Here is a 21981-nt window from a genome sequence, read left to right as displayed (position 1 = left end):
TCAGATTACAACAACACGACTCAGAATAAAAATTACACTGACACTGAAGACATTTTAATGATGAAAATAACGTTGCGGCACAACTGAGTCAACTCAAATACTCAAATCTTAATCTCTGTACAAGGAGCTGTCATGATATGTGTGCATAAACCTTTAACTTCACATAAATATCTCAAAGGACACTTGAAATAATTCCCCCTCCCTTATTTTAGAAAAGATAAATGAAATCAAATGAGAATATGAAATAAATTAAGACATCAAAAGCATTTCATTCCATTCAAATAAAATTCACAAAGTAAAGTACTAAAAGAGAAAATAAATACATTTTAAGGACAGAAAGTAACATTACCATTTAGGGGATGAGATATCAACACAATTATAATGTGCACTTATTTGTTATTACACCACATGCAATGTGGAAGGGTACAATTTTAGTTTATACATGGATATTGTAAAAAAGTATCAGATCTCATTGCAGCATCAACAGATTTAAAACAGACTGTCTTTAAGGGGAGAGTAGAGTGACACAGATGGTCAGTTCACAGTTAAGAACAAACACCCACACAGCAGCTTGAAAAGCAGCCACATGATGAAGTTTAACGTAATGATCCACAGACCCTGTGTCACATGGTGGAATAAGGACAAATCTGAAGGTTCTTGGACCAGCAGTAGATTTATAAGAGCTGTTTGTCAGTGAGTCTGAGTGCAGTGTTAGTACAAAGTTAAAAACGATCTATTGAGAATCAAGCAGCTGAATTACTAATCTATTATACAACACTGATATAAAATCAGATGAAGGCACCATCCATTAATAATCCAGTCACAACATATACACAAAATGAATGAGGTAAACAAAAAGGAAACAGTGTAAATCCTGTATTTTCTTTCTTTTTTTCTGCCACACTGAGATGTTTTTTTTCCATTTAGTTCATTAAAGCATCCTTTTCACTGTTGTCTGCTGGTGATTCTATATCTACGTCATCTTTCCCTTCCCCACAATCAATGTCAGAGGGCCGGGCTGGGCACAGAGGGGGTGGTGTTCTGCCAGATGATCATGTGACTGCGGTCAGACCGTTGAGGCGTAGTTTGGGTCGACTCATCCGATGTGTCGCTCGCATCGTCTCCTGGGGGAGTGGAGGGCTCCATTAGGCTTTTTATGAACTAAGCACTGACTAAAATGGTGGATGAATTACACACATGTAAATAAGTTGAAGCAACAATAGTAATTTCCAGTTCTTCAACTCACCAATTCTGAAGTTGATGTAGCCCTCCCCTCCACTGAGGACAAACTGAGAGGTAGTTACAGTGCTGCTGCCAGGAGAGGTCATCAAACAACCTTTGGGACACAGACACAAGCTGCATTAGTCTCTGAAGGATCTCTCTTAATTAACAGGTCACTGAAGATGTTCACCGTGTTTGAGTAACAGGCATCACAGTCTTACCAGGTGCAGCAATGATGAATCTGACAGCTTGTCTGTGTCCATGGTAACACAGCTGGGCTGATGCAATGGAGCAATATGGAATGGAAACAGCTGCCGATGCTGCGAACAGTCATTGAAGTAGGTGATGCCTAAAGGAGCACCTTTCTGACAATACTCAATTCAAGCAACCAATTCAGTCTAAATAGAACTTACTGATGGATAATGGGATGGAGAAAATGGCTCCACCTCCGGTGCCCACCCACAGACGCCCAGAGATGACAGAGAGAGAGGAGATTTGCAGAGGTGAGAGTGTGAGGAAGTGTTGGCCTGCAGAGGGAGACAGAGATAGTTCAGTTCAGTTTGGGCAACAACCCTAACCCTTTTTTTTTTAAACGACCTTTTGTGCATTTGATTATAGATTCATATTATTTACAGTATAATACGATGAGACAGTACAATTTTAGACAATATAGATTCCAAACACAACAAATAAGTTTCATTTACAAATTGCATATTTTCTAAGTGGAAAAAACTGTATTAGCACCTAATGTTTTAGTGGCCAAAGCTGAAAAATCCACTTCCTGCAGCGGCCGTCCAGTGAACCAGTCAAACAGCCTGAGGATTGGATCAAGTCGACATGAGGTCCAAACACCACTCCCACCGGCACACAGGAAACGGACCTGCTGCTCACTGCGCTCAGACACTGAGAATGTTTGCTGTAGAGTGAGATGATGATAGTGTTGGTGAGATCTACAACTCAGAGAACATGATACAGAACCAATGAAGGTACCTCCTCTGTCTGTTTCTTACCTCAACCTTCTTTTGGTCAATGTCAACCACATGGACTCTGTTCCAGTATCCCGCCCACAAGTGGCCATCTTTTGCAAGACAGCAGCGAATCGGCTGCATAGGGTTTGATCCAAGCGGCAACACTGAGTGCGACTGCAGATTCCAGCCACCTGTCAATCACAGTAATCATTACTTCAGAGTCACCATTATAAGATATGTGGAGTATGAAGAATGTTTTCTAAATTAAATTTAAAAACAACGTTTAATGTCGTCTTGGAGTTATTCACTTTGGTCTGAATGATGCTATACGAATAAACATGTTTTGCCTCTAAAGAGAAAACAGGACACCATTACCTGAGCCATGTGAGAAAAACGCTAAGGACCCGTCAGCTAAACCAGCTACGACTTGACCCTGGAAATACCTGAGAGTGGGTCAAGTATATCTGTATTACTATGATAAAGTATAACACAAAAGTATAACATATGGACACAAAAATTCAACAATAAGACAGGGAATAATTAAAAGCTGATGAATAAATACTAATACATGTATAGTTCAAGTAGAGTTCAGTAAAACTCACGTAAGTGAATAAACACCCTCTGACAGGAAAACAGACTGCAGACAGTCCCTCCTGCAAACAGAGGCCGAATGAACCAGTATACTATGAGAGAGGGACAATGGGAGAAAGAATAGGAGGTGAGACAGTTGGTCAAAATGCTTTGCCAACAAGAATTTTACTCACAGAGAGCACAACTTTTTTTGAAGTGAACTGCTTATTCAGCAGGCGCTACCTTCCTTCCTGAGTTCCAATCCACACAGTTCCTGCGGTGCCACCTGACAAAACAAGACCAGAAAGATTATGTCAAAGAAAAAGTAGTGTTGACCAGTAAAATGTGAACAGGGTATGAGGGGATAACACAAGTACAGAATACATGAGAAATGATGTCTGCAGGCAACCCATTGTACCAGCACTGACCTATGGGAGGCACAGCACAGATGCAGAGTGCAGGTGCAGTGGGAGGGAGGCTGAACTTATCCAGTACTGTGTTGGAGCGTGCTGGATCAATCACTGTAATATCACTGCTGGAGGCAGGACCAGAAACTACCCATACAGAACACTGGCAGAGTTTGGAAAGATGAGATGCATGAAATTCGTCTCTAGTCAGCATTAGTTATGGTTTGGATGGTACAGTTCAGGCACATGGTGATTAAAGTGGAACTACAGCTGACGTTTCACCAGGATAATGACAGACTTACCGTGGCCTCTCCGGAGACTTCAGGTGTGACTGAAACCGCACAGTTCAACTGAAAACAAGACAGAAGAAGAAGTTAGGAACCATGTTTAAGTGTAAAGTCTCAGGTCAGAATGAATATTGCAAAGGCAGGATTTACCTTAGCAGTGGAGTCTCTCTGGTCCAACAACCTGAGCTGCACTAGAACCGGGACATCTTTAGGCTCTGGGGCAGGTTCATGGGGATCCTAAAATAATGATAGGTAATCAACAGGATATTGATAGGACTGTGCACATCAACATGTCTGGGTAAGTTCAATTCTCTGTAGTGGCTGGTGTAGCTTGTTGAGTGGAGAGACCCTTTGGTTTGGTTAAAAGATGTCAAGTCATAATCAAAAACCCTGACAGTTTTTAGCCCCTCCCAGATAGTCACCTTCCTGTACAGCCACGTGTGTTTCTATTACCTGAGTGTTTGCCCGCGCTGTGCTCCAGCCATGTATCTGCCGTTTTCCCAGAGTTCCCCAAATGTGCGTGCGGATTTCTCTGTAGAGCTCCTTCCTCCTGGCGCGAGGCGAGAGAGCAGCTGGAGAAGCAGACCTAGAGAGAGAGCTCCAGGCGTTAACCAGCTTTCCTGAGCCAGTCGATATGATTCAAGAGTGACATGGCAAGATATAGTTGCTTACTCAGCCTGAGTGTGAGTGACAGGCGGTAGCTGCAGGGACCTCACAGGAGAGCGAGCGACTGATGGGGAAGCTGGTGAGAGGATTACGGACGCAGGAGGTGGGATTAAGGTTTCCTTTGACAGGCCGAACAAACGGTTGAACCTATAGTAAAGACACAATTATTGATAGTTTTTATAGATCATAAAACTGCTGTCTGAATACATCATGTTACCACACTTGCTATTACTTTGTATATTTTTGCTTATCTCAGTCTTTTTGGGTTGCCATTGACAGAGTTTGAATCCAAACTCACTCCCAACCCTCACGTTACCTTGTCCCTGCTTTCACAATTTTTTTCAATTATTACTTTGGAGACTGTGCAGATGAACACTCCCTCAGCATGTATGCGTGTCTCTTGACTTTAGGTTGCCATTATCAACAAGAGGTCACAACAACCTGGTTGATGTCATATCTCTTAATTAGGGTTGCTTTAATGTTCACTATCCAAATTACTATATTTCAGTATGTCAGTGCAGCTTAACTGCCGGTTTTTATCCCATGACAAAGAGCAGCCCGGCCCAGGACCAGGCCACCGATGTTTTTTTAGGCTGCACTTGCTTTTGTGCACAACAAGGACATGACTCATTAGAATGAAGTGAGATGAGAGATAAAACAAACACTTACCTTCTCCAAACACTTCTGTCCTCTGTTAACCTCTCTCCCTTTGTTGCTCTATGTAAAAAAAAAAGAAAACACACTAAATGAGATTGGAGGCCCGGCTGTGTTGGACCGAACATTAAACTCTATAGACCTTAAAATGAATGAATTAACAACCGATCCAAAGATATATGTTAAGATTTTGATTGAGGAGAAAGGTTACCTGATGGTCTGACTATGTCTCACTGCCTCCTGCAGCTCAAACAGACGCTGCTTATACTGGTTCTTCTCCATCACAACACGAGCCATTTCGGAACGAGAGAAGTAACGTGAAGAGGCCTGAGGAGGAAGATTTCTGTTATTTAATGGGGAACATGCATTGGTTGAAACTTCCAAAATGCATTGTTACTGTAAATAAAAGTTTGACAATAACAATGACTCCTCTCTTACGTCAGGATCATCCGGTTGACACGATTCCAGTTCTTTACGAAGTCTATAAAAAACAGGGGATATAGAGCAAAAAGTCAAAGTATTATGACAAGAAAAATAAATGCAACCATTTTTTACAAAAAGTCAAAAGAATTAATGAACAATCAGACGATAACACAAATAAATGTCTGCACCTCTTGGTTTCGTCATCCTTCTCCTTCATCCGCCCCTCTAATCGAGAGACTGTTTCCTGCAGAGAGGTGACTTCCAGTTTCAGAGCTGAACGGTCATCAGTCAGCTCAACTGACCGAGATATCAGAGCTCTGCGGGCAGCGTCTACCAGCTCGCTGAAAATATAAGAATCACAGCCAAAGTTAAATATTTTGATGTTATGAAGAAAATGACAATCACTTAATAGTAACAGCTAGTCACTGTAACATTTTCTCCATTGGTTGATTTGTTTCTACGAGAAGAAACAGTTTTAAGATTTTGGAAAATCCCCACAACACCCAGAAGCCACACTGGTTTAAACCGGGTCAGACATATTGAATACAAGACTCACTAAGTGACTTTCAGTTCCTCATACTGAGAAAGAATCTCCTCAAACTGGTCCGCACTGCCTGTATGGAAATAAAAAACATTAGACACACAGTTAAACACCCTTTACAACACTGAGAGCAATCCACACCAGATCTAAACCTCTTTATTTACTTGGCACTACGTGGGATGGTGTAAAACTGTTGAAACAGAAGTCAACTTTTATGAAACATCGACAAGAAACTACTCAATTTGACATTGGCAGGGTATAAATAGTTTTGCATTGTTGACAAATTATTTTTAGAAACCCATGTCTGTCAACTCCAATGTCTGAAATCACTCACTTTGTGTCTGTGATCTTTTAGTTTGTGCTTCAGTGAACGGGCCTTGATGCTGAGATATCTTTTTGTACCTGCAGCCACACATGGGGTCAGAATATAGAGTCACCCCTTTCTGTCTTTTTATGAACTTACCTCTGACACTGGCCCCGCGGTCCACACTCTCCACATAATCCCGACTCAGCTCCGACAGTTCAGAAAACACAGAGTCGTTGTTGCGAAGCTCCCACTCCATACTATCTTCTTCCTCCACCTCCTCTTCCTCCTCCTTATCTTTTCCATGCATGTTCCCCTCTTCTTCTATGTGTTCCTTGTCTCCCTTATCCTCTTCCTCCTCATCCTCATCCTCCACCTTCATCTCTTCCTCCAAGCTGGTCTCTGACTCATCTCTTGGTGGCTCCTCATCGTTAGGTCTAAATGTGGAACGGATGATGAAGACGATGGCGAATGAAAGAGAAAGAAATGTGAGAAATGACAAGAAAGTTTGCTGAGTGAACTTGTTTATCACCTACAACACAGGTTTAGTTAATGGTTACTCCATTGACGTACTTTCCACTCAGAGCTTTAACTGACACAAATCACTTTATTACCTTGTATCCACACGACCGTGAAACTGGGCCAACTCAGGAGTGGAGCTTATGATGTCATTGATAAACTGATCCGTGGGGGACTTCACTGCAATGTCTATCGCCTTGTCCTCCTTGGTGACGAGATCCTCCAGACAGGGGGGACCAGAGTGTGAATGTGGTCTTTGAATCATCTGCTCAGGAAAAACATAACAGCATTACTACTGATCTGCCAAAATCGTGTTATTTTATTAAAATGGCTTTAAGGTATGGAAAAGTCTAAATCTGGTCACCTTCTCATTTACACTGGATTCTGACAAAACTTGATGGGATGGAGATTCAGCATTCTTGGAACGCAGGTGATTCCTACATGTAACATGGAGGGTTTCAGAGAAAAGTCAAGTGAATAAATAGTTTAACTATGTTTTTCTTACATTTTGCACCGCTGCTGAATTATACCCTGTGAGCTATCATCATCAACATCTACGGAAAAAGTGGTCACAAAGCGCCTTTTTTTAAGTTTTATGTAGTACATACTTTACTTAATATGATTGTAAAAGGTAAACTGATATATTGCTACACTATAGTTGTATATGCAATTGTTCAATTTTTGATTATTTTGTAGCAATTAGGACAAGATTAAAGTGGAATTTCTTGAATTTGTTATTGGTAACTTTTTTGTTAGATATTTCATAAGAATACCCTGCACACTGTATATGTATCACAATAAAGTTGCAGTCCTGCTGTCATACCTATAACTAACTGAGATACAATTTGCATAGCATTCCTGTGAGAGACATTATGTTCGGTATACAATTAGTTTTTGATTAAAATAAGTTGGTATGAAAAACCTGAGAGGAGACTCCCGTTCAGAATCCTTTCTCTTTTCAAGAAGTTCCCGGCACTGGAGAGCTAACTGAAAAGAGATAACATCAGTGATATGTGAGAAATAGAATAATAGAAAATCAACAGCTAAATATTGTGTAACACTGTGTGTGACTACAAAAGAACACAATGCTGTGGACTTAACAGCAGTGTCTGACCTTGTTGTGAAGATGTCTCAGTGAGCTCAGCTCTCTACTTAGATTTCCTTTCTGCTCCTCCAAGGCCACCACTGGAAAAACACAAAACAAATGTAGCTCTGCTTGTTAGCATCATTTCTCCAGCGATATCACAGGACAGGTCAGTAAGATTTAAACTTTATCTAGTCATGATGTGCACAAGAGATATGCATGAAATTGGAAGGATAAAAAGACAAAGGTGAAAAAAAATGATTACCTGTTTGAAATAATGCACATGGATCATAAGTCATTTGTCATAGTGGCTATTGAAATACTCACACTGATCCGCTTGCTGTCTTGCTTTCTTCTCTAGCTCCCTCTCTCGTCGTTCTCTCCCCTTCTCCCTCCCCTTCATGGCTCTCCTCTCCTGCTCGATTTGGTCATCCAGCTCCAGATACCTCTAAAAGAAAACAACCCAAATAATTTAACAACCATTTTAAAGTTCAAAAACATGAAGTGAAAAACGTCCTATAACCCAACAACATCCCACACTTCTAACATTTCATGTATCCCCCACCTCTTGACTTCCTTTCCTTAGTGCTTTCTCGGCTTGGTATCTCTCCAGCAGCTCCTCTCGCTCAGCTTTCTCCCTCTCCGCCTCCTCCTCCCGGTCTCTCAGCTGGGCTTTACAGCTGGCCAGCCCCTCCAGCACCCACACAAAAATGGGCACCAGCGTCGCCACCACACCTTCGCCATGGGTCTCGATAACGGTCTGCGATTGTGCAGAGCAGACGAGTGAGAAAGCAGGTGTGCACAAACACATCTAAACACTGATTTCATTGAAAAAAACATTTTGATGGATAGATTAATGAAGTAGAGAACTCCTACCTGTAGTTCTGAATACAGCTTTCCAGCCTCTTCACTGACAATGTCGGGGTCTAGCTCCACCTCCCCTGTCCCACACAGCACTCGGTCAGTGTACTCCATCAGTTTAGTGTATCAAGGCCAAAAGGTAAACGATTCTACAACACTTTCACACCGACTAACACAACTAGTTTATCTAGCTTTCTAACATTATTGCAAACACTCTATGTTCCATTTGGACTCGACAAGGACAGCCGCCTCTTTGACTGTCGCTGTACCGCGACTTGGTTCATCCTGAAAGAGAAAACAAGAACAATCAAAGACGTATAATGATGGGATATTATCTACATTTGCCACAAAATGTAGAGAAAACAGACATTTGCTTTGTCTGATAATCTATTTATTTGTTTATCAACAAGATAATAATTAGTTCAACGTGGCTGTGTGGTTTTCTGCTCTTACTGTCTGTGACTAACATGGTTTGTTTAGCAGCAAACACAAATCAAAGCCTCTGCACAGTGAGGATGACATTTCAATGCCACTGGTGGATTTTGTGAACAAAACAGACATTCATGAAATATCAATAACCTGTTGGTGTTGGCTTAGCAACGTTAACATACTGGACAGCTTAGATTAAACCCAGTCACACATTCATGCCTGGATTTATTTCCCTTTAAATCCAACATGTTAAGCCACAGGAAACCTTTTCCCCTCTCGAAATGAAAAACAGCACAAGAGCCAGGTCACCGGAGGACGTGAATAATCAATCAACTTTTCATAGACAGAAAACTCTTCGGTGTTTAACCTGTAATGACACAGCTGACCTTTACGGTGGATATTCCTGCACCTCTGATCGGTGGGTTATTATGCAATCCAGATGTGTGCTTGTACATGTGTGCGCGCGTGTGTGTGAGTGTGTGGATCAGCACCACAAATAGCACACTCAGATCCAAACGGTGCAAACACACACAAACATAACAGGCTAATTAGCTTAGCTCGCCTCCTGATACTGCCACACGGTATGAATAAGTCAGGAGTGACAGCGGACACCTTGACAGACGTCTGGCACTAACTTCACAAAGTCCAGTCAAGCGGAGGCGTCGCTTCGTTCAGCCGCCGCTTCACGAACTCACCTGAACGACTCTCCAGTGGATACACGTCACTTCTCCTCCTCCAGATAAACAAACTCCGATTATTTTTCCTTCAGGCTCGATTTTCAATTACTCTCAAACGAGTTTTGAAGGAGGAGGCGTCGTTTGATTCCGACCAGCGGACACCCCGTCCAGGCAGCTGGCCAATCAGAGAGCTGCCGCCGTCCGCTGTGGCCAATGGGCGACGCGCAGAGGCGGGACCGTGCGAGTTTTTGTTTTCGGAAGGAGAAGAAAAAAAGTTTCCTGAAACTTGAACGTTGGCACGTGACGAAGCAGGTCATGTGATCCGAGTCCGGAGATACCTGTGCACATGCTCCACATACCTGTCGATCAGCTGGACTCCGGTGGTGTGGGACCAGTGGTTCACACGGTGTGGAAGTCAACACTTCATGTTTTTATACCTGGACTATATTTAGGATTAATGACACAATCCATTGATCAACTCCGTGTTAAACGTCTTTACATGACTTCCAGTATCACTGAGGATTCATTAAAATAAAAAATTATATTAAATTAAATTATTAACAAAAAAAAAGTACTAATAAAGTAAAATAATAATAACCAGTATTGCTCAACCCTTGAAAGTACCAACCATAAAATACAATTTCTAAAATTGCTAGGACTGCACAGCAGCACTGAGCGGGCCGAGCACATGCATTTTGAAGCGTTGCTTGCGTTTTGCCTATTGCAAATTAAATAATGACAATATTACAAAGACATAAATATTGACACATAGAGCTGCTCCGACTATCAAAAATTCCTCCAGAATAAGTAAATTTTAATTTTGGTAAGAATTTGAGCAAGTTAAAGCCCTCAAAAAGCCAATTAATTTACCTGAAAAAAAATCCCTACAATTTCAATAGGGCCTCACTGTCTGTCAGTGCCTGTCAGTGCTCGGGCCCTAATTATATATATTCATGTTACAATTATGAATATTGTAACATGTTTTCAAGTCTCGTGATGGTACAGCATCCTCAATCACCTCTGAATGTTTATGTTTTCATACTTGTGCCTACTACTTTCTAATTTATAAATTAAAATATCAATTATTTTATAAAAACACGTTATTATATTCTAAAAAATAAACACATTGCTAGAGTTGCAAATATTTGTAATCTAGTGGTATCCTACTGTAAAATGGCTGGAAGAGCAAGGTACAAGTTCTTCAAATTGGTAGCTGTAGGTCTTCAGCATGAGGGTGCACTGGACTCAATGTGCTGTACTTCCGTTCACCTCTGATGAACCGTCTCAGATGAAGTTACTGAGGTTTCAAGTGGATTGAAAGGTTAAAGGCAGCAGAGCCAATTGCTTTTCAGAGGCATCTGTTCAGAAGTCATTATATAAAACTGATTGAGATAATCTCTGTTGAAACAGCTTAGACAGGAGAAGTTACACTAGAACGTTAACTGTAAATCACAAGGAGAAATGTCACTGGATGAAGTAGTTTGTTTTTCTCCCAGCAGATGGAGATACTCTCACATCTCCCCCTCATGTTTGATTTCTCCCTTTAGATTTCTGTTGATGTTGATCTAGTCAGTAGCCATTTAACATTCAACCCTGCTCCTCTTCCTTCTTTTCTTACGTCATGTGACATGTTCTAAATATTACATTTCGTCTTTCACACAAACAAAGTCACACTTTAATTACATTTATTGTTATATTGAGCCATATTGAGTCAGTTTCACGTGCAAAAGATGTGGCCCAGTGTTACATTCACAATTTTGTCTGGTCTTCAATTAATAACCATCAGAAGGGTGTATATTTACGATCTTTACATATTGCCTCTGTTTCTAAGATGTTTTTCTCAAGTTACATTAGCAACCTTGGGCTAATGTTTTGTTTATACAAAATTTTAGGAAACTATTAATTTACTATTACTCTTTTTACTTTACTACTGTTATACCTTTGTGGACAGTTTTAGAATGTTGGCTGAATTCCATTTAGTATTTCACTCTCACACACAACTTACAAGGTCACTTCAATAGAACTAAGGCAAAGTTAATATTAATAATACATAAAAAGTTCTGCTGTTAACACAATCACTTTTGTGAATCCTGAGTTATTGCACTTAGAGTAGGACCCCTTTGGCCTAACTTTAATCTTCTTCTGATTAATCATCACTTTAATATAATATGTGGTTTTAGCTATATTCTTTAAAGTTTCAGTAAAAACTTGTATTAAAAAATACCAAAACCAGCTTCCCAATAAATGAGAGGGTATGTTTTGCGTCATTTGAGTGAACAAACCGTGTTGCACACTTCTGTATTCTGTCATAGCGTGCAGCATTATAATCTGCATCCTCTTCCCTTTAGTCGAGAATTTCCACCTCTGGTTTCTTTCTCACTCACACAGACTTACACATGTCACATATAGATATTTATTCCATTCATTGTATTCTTTAAATAATCTTTCTGACTTTTGGACACCACTGTGCATTCACAAGTTCCAAAAGTGAAAGTAATTCCACCAAATACCTGCCTGAACCAAGAACACGTCAAAATAAAAACACCAAAATGTTGAGAAATTTACAGGATTCACAATTATCCCAAAGTAAAAGTACACAAATATTACTAGCAGGATATAAAGTAAAGTTACTTATCATCTTATCAGAGAGTTACATAATAAAAGGGGATTATTATCACTGATGCATTCATTTGTAAGATGTTAAAGCCGGATGATGATGGATATACTGTTAGGTCGTTTATTCTATAACGTGCAACAAATCATATACAACAAATCATGTTTCACAAAATACTCATATATTTTGTGTGTATATTGATCATCAAAGAAACTATACTCGTTGAGATATAGTGTAGTCAAAAGTACACACGTTCCCTTAAAATGAAGTAGTAACATAGATTGGAGGGAATATATTATACTTCTTTTGTATATAATCTAGATTAAAACTTAAAGTAGAGAGCAGGAGATAGAGAGGTATTGATACGGAGTGAACACACAGGAATGTTTTTTTCTGTGCAGTAAAACTGTGTGTTATCTGCAGAAAAGTCATAATTTTTCATCAGTTTATCTTGTATTCTCTCGGGAATGTCACTTTATTATACTGTGACTTTTTTAATAACCCTGTCACTCTCGACAAGCACTTCCTTCCCGTCCTCTCTGTGCGCTCGTGTCATCGCTCGCTCCTTCTTTGTCAGGAGGTCGTACGCCACGATGCTTCCCACCACCACGAAGCTGAAGGCCAGAATCACAAACCCCATTCCCAGCAAGTGAGACGTTCCTTTCCCGGAGTTGCTCAGCTGGTCATACAGGCCCACGGCTACGCAACTGAATCCGATGAGAATTTTCCAAAAACAAAAGGCCAGCATGCAGGAGGCACAGGACAGCTCAGCCCCCCCGGTCACCACTGTGATGCCCGCCACAGACGTGACCCCTCCTGGTAGGGTCAGGGTCTGGGATTGATGGTTGTAGGTCACAGCAGAGTTGATGTCTGATAGAGTTGAGGGATCAAGTGTTTCCATCTTTGTTGTCATGGTCTGTGTTTATTCTTCTGTCCAATACACTACGGCTTCTTCCTCTTTGTGACTCCTACAGCATGACACAAGGAGTTGCTTAATGAAATACAGACTCATAATGATGAAAAGTAGATGAAATTGCACTAAGAATTTCTATAACGTATAAAATGGTGATACAAAACCACTAAATGAAATTTTACACACAAAGGCAGGGGAAAGGTTCTTTCTGTAGTCGTTCCTATTGGAAACAACCAAGGTTGGAGACTAAATGTGTATATATGATGCTTCATAGAGCAAAATAAATCAAGATCACAAGTTTTCAAACATAACTAATATTTTGGGCAATACTTCCAATGAGTTTGGATGGAATACAAAAGAATAGGACTTACTCTGTTTACACTAGAAAGTCAGGTTGATAGTCAATTAACTAAAGACAAACTATTTTTAACCCTAGATAAACTAAAATTCTAATTTGACATTACAAACTTAGGATTTCTTACCTCAGTGTTGAACCAGGAGATGAAGTGTCACTGGATACTGGGACAAATTGTGGTCGAATGGGATTTTTCTTCTCCGTGGGGGAAAACCTGAAGGTGCTGCTGACGTCCTCTCCAGACAATGGGTGCAGAAGTGAGAGCAGGGCGCCCGGCGGCTGCCCCTGTAGTGAAATGCGTCACAACTTGAGGCCCTGCAAGATGGTGGACCAAGTTGTCCAGAGAGCTTTCATTTGTTTGTTCCTTTCTTTCCTTGTGCTCGGTAGGAAGTTCTCGTCTGTCATTAAGTGTCATTATAACCCATTACCAGATATTTATCTTGGAACAACTCCCTTCCTCTTTTCCTCTCTCTTTCAGTCTCAAGATCTGGGTGTTGCTCCACCAGGGCGTTGTTTAGGCTGTGGACGTGCTTTTGTTTGTAAAAACTTTAGCCTGTTAACTGTTCCCATTTTTAATGCCATTGACAGTGAGGTGCATACAAATGCATCAGTGGTTTTACTTAAAAAACTTCGGGACCTGAGTATAATGAACGTTTTGAAACAAATGGGAAAGTGAGAGGGCAATTGCATACATGTGTCACAACCTGGTCATGGTGCACCCCACCTCTGGTCCGATGTCCGCTGCATGGCTGCTCCAGGACCCGTGTATGTTGAGCTGTATTAATAATGGATGGATGTGTGACTGTGAATGAACGGGTTTAACCTGGTGTGTTGACAGCGTGTGAGGGAGATCTGCAGTATATATGTTGTTGCTGACATTTCACAGGTCAGTACTGTGGCTCAGGTGGTTAATAGGTGATAACGTTAGGCAGCCAACTGGGATGTTGCCAGCAGGTTGTCACTGGCCTAAATATCAGATATTTATAGACGTGTGACTTCTACTATATTGATAAACACGTAACTGCACAATTTGTAATGTGTATTATATCTTACTGCCTTCTAAATGTATGTATATGAATCCTATTTATTGTTGCAAAGCAGTTAAATAACTACTACAGAGAAATTATTAATATTTCTTGAAACTGTGTCGCTTTTAATATGTCACCATTGTGCAACATCCACATTACAAAAGCTCTCACCTTCTCCACAAGTAGAAAAACATTTCAAATCCTTGTTCTTTCCAGCTCCAGCACTTAGTCCAGCCGAGGGTACAGGTCAGATGTCAGGGATTGTTTTGTGGAGAGCTGGGGGGGTAATTCTATTGGCCGGGGCACTCACAGGATGAAGATGATGATAATTGGCTAAGGGTTGGATTGGGTGGGAGTGGGCGGAGCAAGAGTAATCCAATAGATGGACTCAGCGTGCATATTTATGGAGCCAAGAAAATCCTGCTGCAAAATAAGGCAGAAATGATAATCAGTTCTGTTACTGGATAAACACTCTTGTGGAAATATGTATCACATGAACTCATCAATTCCCAACTGCCCTCCTCGGTTAGTCTGAAACAACAGTCTGCAGGGACGATCAAGATACTTTCCTGCTAATTAATGCACAGACAAAGAAAACAGACTGATGAGGTAAACTGTTTAATCAGAGAATCATGAGGTGAGTCTGATGTGCTGAACACGGCGATCACTGCTGTAGGGGGAGGGCAGCTGACAATAAAATATAATGTCTAAAGGATTGGTACTGAGGTAGAAGAGACCTGGTGGAAAAGTTTGTACCAGTGAAAATGACAGTGAAATAATCAGTGTGCATGTTTGTGTTGGACACCTGTAGTGCATGAGACACAATGTGTAGAGAAGTTGAGTTTAGGAGAGGAAAAGGAGACGAGATGAGAAGAATCTACTGGGACTGGGCTCTAAAACAATATCAATGTCAATGTCAATGTCAGTGTTATTTATATAGCACATTTAAAAACAACTTGGTTGACCAAAGTGCTTTACAGGTGGATTGGTACAACCAAAGGACAGTGAAAACGTTCTACATTATAGTGCAAGTAATACAAATAGAATACAATTATGAATGTAAAATAAAAAATAATAAATTCAAATATAAGAAATACAATAAGATCAAATCAATAAATCCAATATAATATTTCATCCATAACAATATCAGAAAAGTCCAATATATATTTCTTTATTGTTCTGTATGCATTGTGCAATGATCAAGTCTTTAAACTTATAAGAATAATAATTTATCGTAATTATCAATGTCGACTGATATGAAAATGTTTATCTTTATATCATTTTTGGCCGTGTCCCCCAGCCCCGCCCTCTACAGTCAACAATATAACTCAGTGATGATAGAAAAATCCAGACGGTCGACAGAGGGGTCAGTCAAAGGAGGACAAGTTCACGTGGGACAGGAAGGAGGTCATAAACAGAGCAGGCCGCCGGCGATGATGATGATGTGAGGGGCATAGGTGGGATTGCAGGTAGAAGTGGGCGGGAGAGGGAGTTAAGCAGCCTGGGCAGATGGTAGCCTGGAATTAGATGTCAGTGGTCAACTAAACCCTTTGAAAGGCCACCACTGAAATAGCAGACCCACTGCCGAAAGCTAGATTTGTAGAGTCTTCCCGAACAAAGTCTGCTAATCTGCTGGTAACTCACCAAACCATCGTCTAAATGTTTCACCATGTGTGCGAATCAAATACTTTCAATTTCACAAAGGTGTGATGAGAAAAGACACAGAACAGCCTTGAACTACTTTTGAATGATTCACATTGTATAATGAGAATAAGATTATTAAAATCCTGGAGAAAAAAAAATCACAAAAACTGCAGAAAACTCTGTTTATTTGTATAAATTATATTCACGATTATATATTTATAAATGATCCCAGGCACATCCATATACTGTAGATCTTTCCAGGCTTTCAGACCTGCAAAATAAATTAGGATCTTGAGGTTCACTTCAGTCAAATGCTCAGCCACCTTAAATCCGGCATTAACAGAATTAACCCAGTCGTCCACAGTAGGAGTGCGCTGCCCCTGCCCTCCTTATCTCTCACCGTCTTACTGTCAAGTCAGACACTCAGGTCTCCTGCCATCCTCCACACAGGTACCTTTTCTTTAGGTTTTAAATCGTTCTGTCCATGTTGCTTGTCCACATACTGAGCAGTTTGAACTATTTCCTGTTTTCTTCAGTGGATTGTTTCACATTTCTAAATATTATTTTCTTTTTCAGTTGTTTGCCGGCTGCTGTTTGGGCTCAGAAGCAGAAGTCAAGTCAAGGAGAATCTACTCGGACCGAGGAGACAGTCAGGTGGCACCAGACAGGAAACCTCCTGAAGAACTTGAGTGGCAAATACTTGCCAGGGAGTTTCACAGAACTGATTTACAAGATCCACTACAATGGGGAATAGCATCAGTAGCGCATTATCAAAGGAGATCCTGGAGGACCTCAAGCTCACCACCAAATTCACCGAACACGAGATCTCCCAGTGGTACGAGAACTTTCAGAAGCAGTGCCCGACCGGCCGCATCACACCGGAGGAGTTCGAGCAGATCTACATCCGCTTCTTCCCCGACAGCGACTCCAAGAGCTACGCCCGGCATGTGTTCCGCTCCTTCGACACCAACGATGACGGCACCTTGGATTTCAAGGAGTACATCATCGCCCTGCACATGACCTCCACTGGGAAGACCATCCGAAAGCTGGAGTGGGCCTTCTCGCTGTTCGACGTGGACAAGAACGGATACATCAACAAGACGGAGGTGACAGAGATCTGCCAGGTGAGAGGGATTCTTCACGAGGTGGTGTTTCAAAAAGAAGTGGCTTGGTTTTTGTTTGGCACAAAGCAGTTAACTCATCCATTGTTTCTACATCGTGATTTTTGTGTTGTTCATTTTCCCTTTTCTGACAGATCAGCATATCCCATTGTTGATTTTCATTATTCTCTCGATTTCTATCCGAGACAGTTGTGGATTCACTTAAAAGTGCTTGAAACAAAAAATATATTTTGTTCCGTAATAGTGATTTTGTCATTAAAACAAACTCCATCCAAAGTCTAAGCCAAAGTCGCCAGGGAAGGGTTTAAATTCTAAATCGTCAAATCTCCAGTGGATGTCAAATCTGATATAGCGCAAAAACCTAATGCCATATTTTAAAGCTGCACGGTTCCACTACTGTCTTTATCAGTGTGGATTTGGTTTAACTCTGCGTTTCATCAACTCTGAGGTATGTCGTGCTATTGTTGGTCGTGCATTATATTCCAAGGTTTTCCTGTTATTTTTCCACGTCCCTTGGAGACCCAGTCCTGATTGCCTGTTCAATTATCCAGTCTATTTGAGCCTCCTGGTAATCTCTGTGATTACAGGTTTAGCACTCAGACAATATAGGCAGTCCCACCCTTAAGCAAGGCTACTGTTAAACTGCAGAGAGTCTCATCATCCCCGAGTCTAATCCATTAGTCTTTTATTCACCAGGCTCTCACTTGTGACCTGTGGAATAATTGCTGGCTATTACTATTTATACAAACACAATTCAGTGGGAGGGAGGTTTCCTTATTTACTGTTTTAAGACGAATGATATTGAATTGTAAGAGGTTTAGATGGATCAGTTAAGAATCCAGCTGGCATTGTAATGGGATTTCATTCCTGGCCAACTGGCACCATGTTTACAACCACCGCGCAAAATAGCTGCTTTGCAAAGCCCTGCGAGAAGTTTACAAACCTACAGCAAAATGTAATTGATTTTAACCTGCAAAACACTCCAGAGGTAGAACACACACACATCAGCCACATGAAGAGGAACTCGCACATACAATACAGCACACTTTAGAAATGTGTTAAATAGATGGAAAATTAAGAAATATAATAGATAATAGCCACATTTATTACAGTTTTTGTATTTTACTACACTAGTAGGCCAGACAAATGTACAAACAGGATGAGGTGCACTTCATTTGAGGGTCAGCAGCCGTTTCACACTTTGTTCTATTTTCATTACTACCACCTCACAGCCTGGTTGTTTACGCGTTCACAGTTCGCGCTGAACCGCATGATCCGAGGGCCAAGATGGAGGGAGAGCCCAGAGAGAAAAGAGATGACATCTTGGCCTGTGGCCTAACACTTGGCACTAATCCATGTTAATCTAGGTGTCTTAAATGTGGGAGCTAAATTCTTCCTCTCTAAGTGGGACACACACTTAAAGGCCTGAACCTAAAGTGCACAGTCATTTACAGTCTGCTGGATTCTAAGTGGCCCACGGCATATTAACCATCTCTGAACAAATGACACACGGGTCGTGATGCTTTGTGCTGTGAGCTGATTGTTGTGACGCAGTCTTAATCGGAGGCTACTTGGTCGTTTGCAGCCAAATTTCACAGAATCAACAGAATATAGTTGTAAGGAAAAAAATCCTGACTTGTAGCTTTTTCCCTTAAGTTGTCACATAAATCAATAAACACAAGGCACTAATCAAGTTAATGGAGCGCCGAGCTTTCTCACTTGTTCTGCGGGACACGTTTGTTTGATGTGGCCTGTTGGGCTTCCATACATTATTTGTGCGAGAGAAATAATGCAACCTTATGACCCATCTTATCCCCAACCCCCCCTCCCAGGCTATATTTAAGCTGATCCCCAAGGAGGAGCAGAGCAAGCTACCGGAGGATGAGAACACACCCGAGAAGAGAGCCGACAAGCTGTGGGCTTATTTTGAAAAGAAAGACAACGGTACGGGGGGGGGGGGGTGACCCACACATGGAAACATCATGCACTGCACATACATTATGCCACCGTGTGTTCACCACTTATATTAGAGAGATAAAGTCTGTGTAAGCTCCCACTACCTTTCCTCAGCAGCTGTCCCCCTGCAGCGAAGATTACATTTGACAATCTGCTGTTTGGCTTAACAATAATACAAGTAGTAAATCCACCTGGGGGCACATCCCCAGTTACAGCTTCACTTGTGTAATGCAAGATTTATAATGTACGTATACCGGCCGTGGACCATGAAACCTTAAGCGACTCCACTGCATTGCATGCTACTGTCACACACACACACACACACACACACACACACAAGCACACACACAAGCACACACACGAGATAAGACCAGATTTCTTAGCTTAGATAAACAGTCGTTATTCAACCTCATGTTTGACCCTCACTCCTTTGCTGTAGATCTACTTCCGACGATAACATCTTCCTGTTCTTTCTTTTGTCTCCCCGCAGAGCGACTGGCTGAGGGGGAGTTCATAAAAGGAGTGATTGAAAACGAGAATGCGATGCGTCTCATCCACTATGAACCGGTCAAACAGTAAAAGTCCAAATCCTTCTCCGTCCCCTCGTCTCATTTCACTTCGTAGGCTCTTTTCCATACTGTTGAAACTTTCCTCAAACGAAAAAGCCTCATACATGTCCATCCTCTTCAACCCACTCAACTCCTCTGTGTAAATATTCCCTTCTGCAGTGTTTTGGTTGCAACAAACTTTCCCCGTGCATGATGTGAAACTGTTTTATTAATGCTTGTCAATGTATTTATATTAAATAGAGGCCTTTAGAGGAAGAATGATGCCGTAGTGTTTTTCGCAAAGTGTACAGACAAAAAAGAGGAATAACTCTGGTGACTATATTGATGCAGACTATATATCTGGGGAAAACCAATTGTTAACGAGATATAAGATTGTTAGCTTGTTTCAGCTTTTTTACAGCGTGTCTCAGTGCAGGTGGTAGCTCACAAGTGTTCTACTCTATTCACTATTCAATAAATTAAAGGTTTTCTCATACATCTGTGGTTGGAAAATCAATTTATTTATCGCTCCCAGAAAACAATGAATTCTTCTTTGACCTAGGAACATGCGATGGAATACAAATGCTGGTGGTCGACGAAAATGGCGCCTTAAGTCTTAATTTTGCTGTTGTAATCATCCCGAATGTGCAAACCTCGAGACATTCAAAGTCTATGGAGGTACATTTGTTTGATTAAAAAAAGAAAAAGGTGTCTCCTGTATCATTTAAAGAGAAACATGCAAAGTAATGTGCACTTGTTTCCCTGAGAGTGGGATGTTGTGGTGGAGCGGAGTGTTTAAATGTGTTTGCAGGCGGCGGGTGAGCTGGCCTGCGTTTCTCTCCAACTTCCTTTCTGACCCCCGCAACCTGCCCCCCTCCCCCTCCACCCCCCTCCATCCCTTCACATGCCTCCCATCTCCCTTCACTCTGTTCCTCCTCCTCCTCCTCCTCCTCCTCCTCTCCATCCAACTCGGGATTACTGCTCTACACGTAATCTTCTGTTCAACATCAGAGAGCAGACTTTTCAAAATCTCTGTAATCTTTCTATCTCTATGGGTCTGTCTTATGGGTTTGTCTGTGCAACTGCAGAGAGGCTGCGTTTGTCGTAGCTTCTGGTGTCCATGCGACGAATCCAAATGTGTGTATCGGTCCCAAGTTTGTCGTACACAGAAAAGACATGTTGAGTGTGACACTCAGATTAATGAGAATACAGTATATCGTTAGTTTACTGGTAAAGGATAGGCTGCTCTGTTCTGTGTCAATGGGAAAAGAAAAACATCCATCATGTTTATGTAATTAAATGATCATCGATGACTCATCCTGACATTTTGCATGTTAAAGAATAAAATAAGAAACATTTCTATGCAGGTACATATAAAGAACAGATACTCTTTCCCACCAGGAGGCACTGACGAATACCCAGAAAACGTGCAGGCTTGCATGTTAGCGTGACCCATACATCTTTACGTGTTGATTCCTCAAGTCTGGTTTGTATGTATGTTCACTGAAAGTCAAAGCGGCCGGAAGGAAAAGCATCTGTTTGCACTGATCCCTGCACAGCAGCAGTGTTTCCCTCTTTCAGTTTTTCAGCCTCTTTCAGTTGAAGGACATAACCGCTTCCCTAACAGGGAGAATCAACTCGGTCCACGACCACGTCCATCTCGTCCATCTCTCTCTCACAGTCTTCACACCCCTCTGGTCCACAGCCTCCCACCAAAACCAGCGTCGGCACGTCCCCGTTTCCCATTCCAACAACGCCGCCGTTCTGGGCCCAGGCCACGTCGATCATGCCGTCCGGACACTGCAACAGGCCGCTGACCGAGTAGAGGCCGCCCCCTGAGACAACCTCGTCATAGGCTGGAGCGTGAGTGGCGGCTCTCGCTTCGTCCAGTCGTAGCCTCTGTTTGCGACGGAGCTCGATGATGGTCTTTGTGTAGGAGTTGAGGGTGACCACGGCCGCCCCCATACAGCAGCTGAAGGACACCCAGGCAAGCCTAGGAACAGAGGATGAATAGAACAGTGAGGAGAGAGGAGAAACACATACATGGGTACTTATCCAATCAGATCAATTATCAATACTGGCCAGACACCTACGCAAATGACCAGCCGTAGTCCCAGGACTGAGGCCTCCAGTCTTTGGGGCCCACAATGACGGTCATCTGAAATACTGTGGTGAACATCATGTGGGCAAC

The 21981-nt window shown here is 41.7% G+C and overlaps 3 protein-coding genes across 4 annotated transcripts in view; 1 reads left to right on the top strand and 2 right to left on the bottom strand.

The window, feature by feature from the left end:
- Window positions 1–32: 32 nt before the first annotated feature.
- si:dkey-17m8.1 (C-Jun-amino-terminal kinase-interacting protein 4) lies at window positions 33–9781 on the bottom strand. Its single transcript, XM_053432799.1, has 28 exons — window positions 9630–9781; window positions 8521–8790; window positions 8210–8404; window positions 7972–8092; window positions 7675–7745; window positions 7483–7547; window positions 6925–6997; window positions 6656–6825; window positions 6201–6478; window positions 5753–5810; window positions 5385–5537; window positions 5212–5254; window positions 4985–5100; window positions 4789–4836; window positions 4126–4266; window positions 3907–4039; window positions 3604–3690; window positions 3469–3516; window positions 3188–3329; window positions 3003–3045; window positions 2792–2872; window positions 2565–2632; window positions 2232–2380; window positions 1966–2137; window positions 1635–1748; window positions 1443–1541; window positions 1247–1336; window positions 33–1124 (listed from the first exon to the last, which is right to left on the bottom strand). The coding sequence occupies exons 2-28, from the start codon at window positions 8617–8619 to the stop codon at window positions 1006–1008; spliced, it is 2976 nt and encodes a 991-aa protein (XP_053288774.1). The 5' UTR covers window positions 8620–8790; window positions 9630–9781; the 3' UTR covers window positions 33–1005.
- Window positions 9782–16908: 7127 nt separating this feature from the next.
- Window positions 16909–21981, top strand: part of rcvrn2 (recoverin 2) — an 8790-nt gene continuing 3717 nt past the window's right edge. Inside the window, exons 1-3 of one of the 2 annotated variants that reach the window (XM_053432750.1) lie at window positions 16909–17289; window positions 19119–19230; window positions 19733–19809. In XM_053432750.1, coding sequence (XP_053288725.1) covers window positions 16909–17289; window positions 19119–19230; window positions 19733–19809 — 570 coding nt within the window. Of the gene's footprint in view, window positions 17290–19118; window positions 19231–19732; window positions 20282–21981 lie in introns of those variants that run through there. The other variant, XM_053432749.1, reaches the window with a different exon arrangement.
- si:ch211-149k23.9 (germ cell-specific gene 1-like protein) overlaps window positions 20714–21981 on the bottom strand; it is a 4721-nt gene continuing 3453 nt past the window's right edge. The window contains exons 5-6 of the mRNA XM_053432748.1: window positions 21884–21981; window positions 20714–21783 (exon numbers count right to left, since the gene is read on the bottom strand). The exon at window positions 21884–21981 is cut by the window's right edge and continues 14 nt beyond it. Of these exons, the coding sequence (XP_053288723.1) occupies window positions 21411–21783; window positions 21884–21981 (471 nt within the window). The 3' untranslated portion in view covers window positions 20714–21410. The remainder of the gene's footprint in view (window positions 21784–21883) is intronic.

Source organism: Pleuronectes platessa, chromosome 10 (genome assembly GCF_947347685.1).
Source record: "Pleuronectes platessa chromosome 10, fPlePla1.1, whole genome shotgun sequence".
Classification (NCBI taxonomy): Eukaryota; Metazoa; Chordata; class Actinopteri; order Pleuronectiformes; family Pleuronectidae; genus Pleuronectes; species Pleuronectes platessa.
Note: the sequence above shows the minus strand (reverse complement) of the source record. Positions and strands in the feature narration are given on the sequence as shown.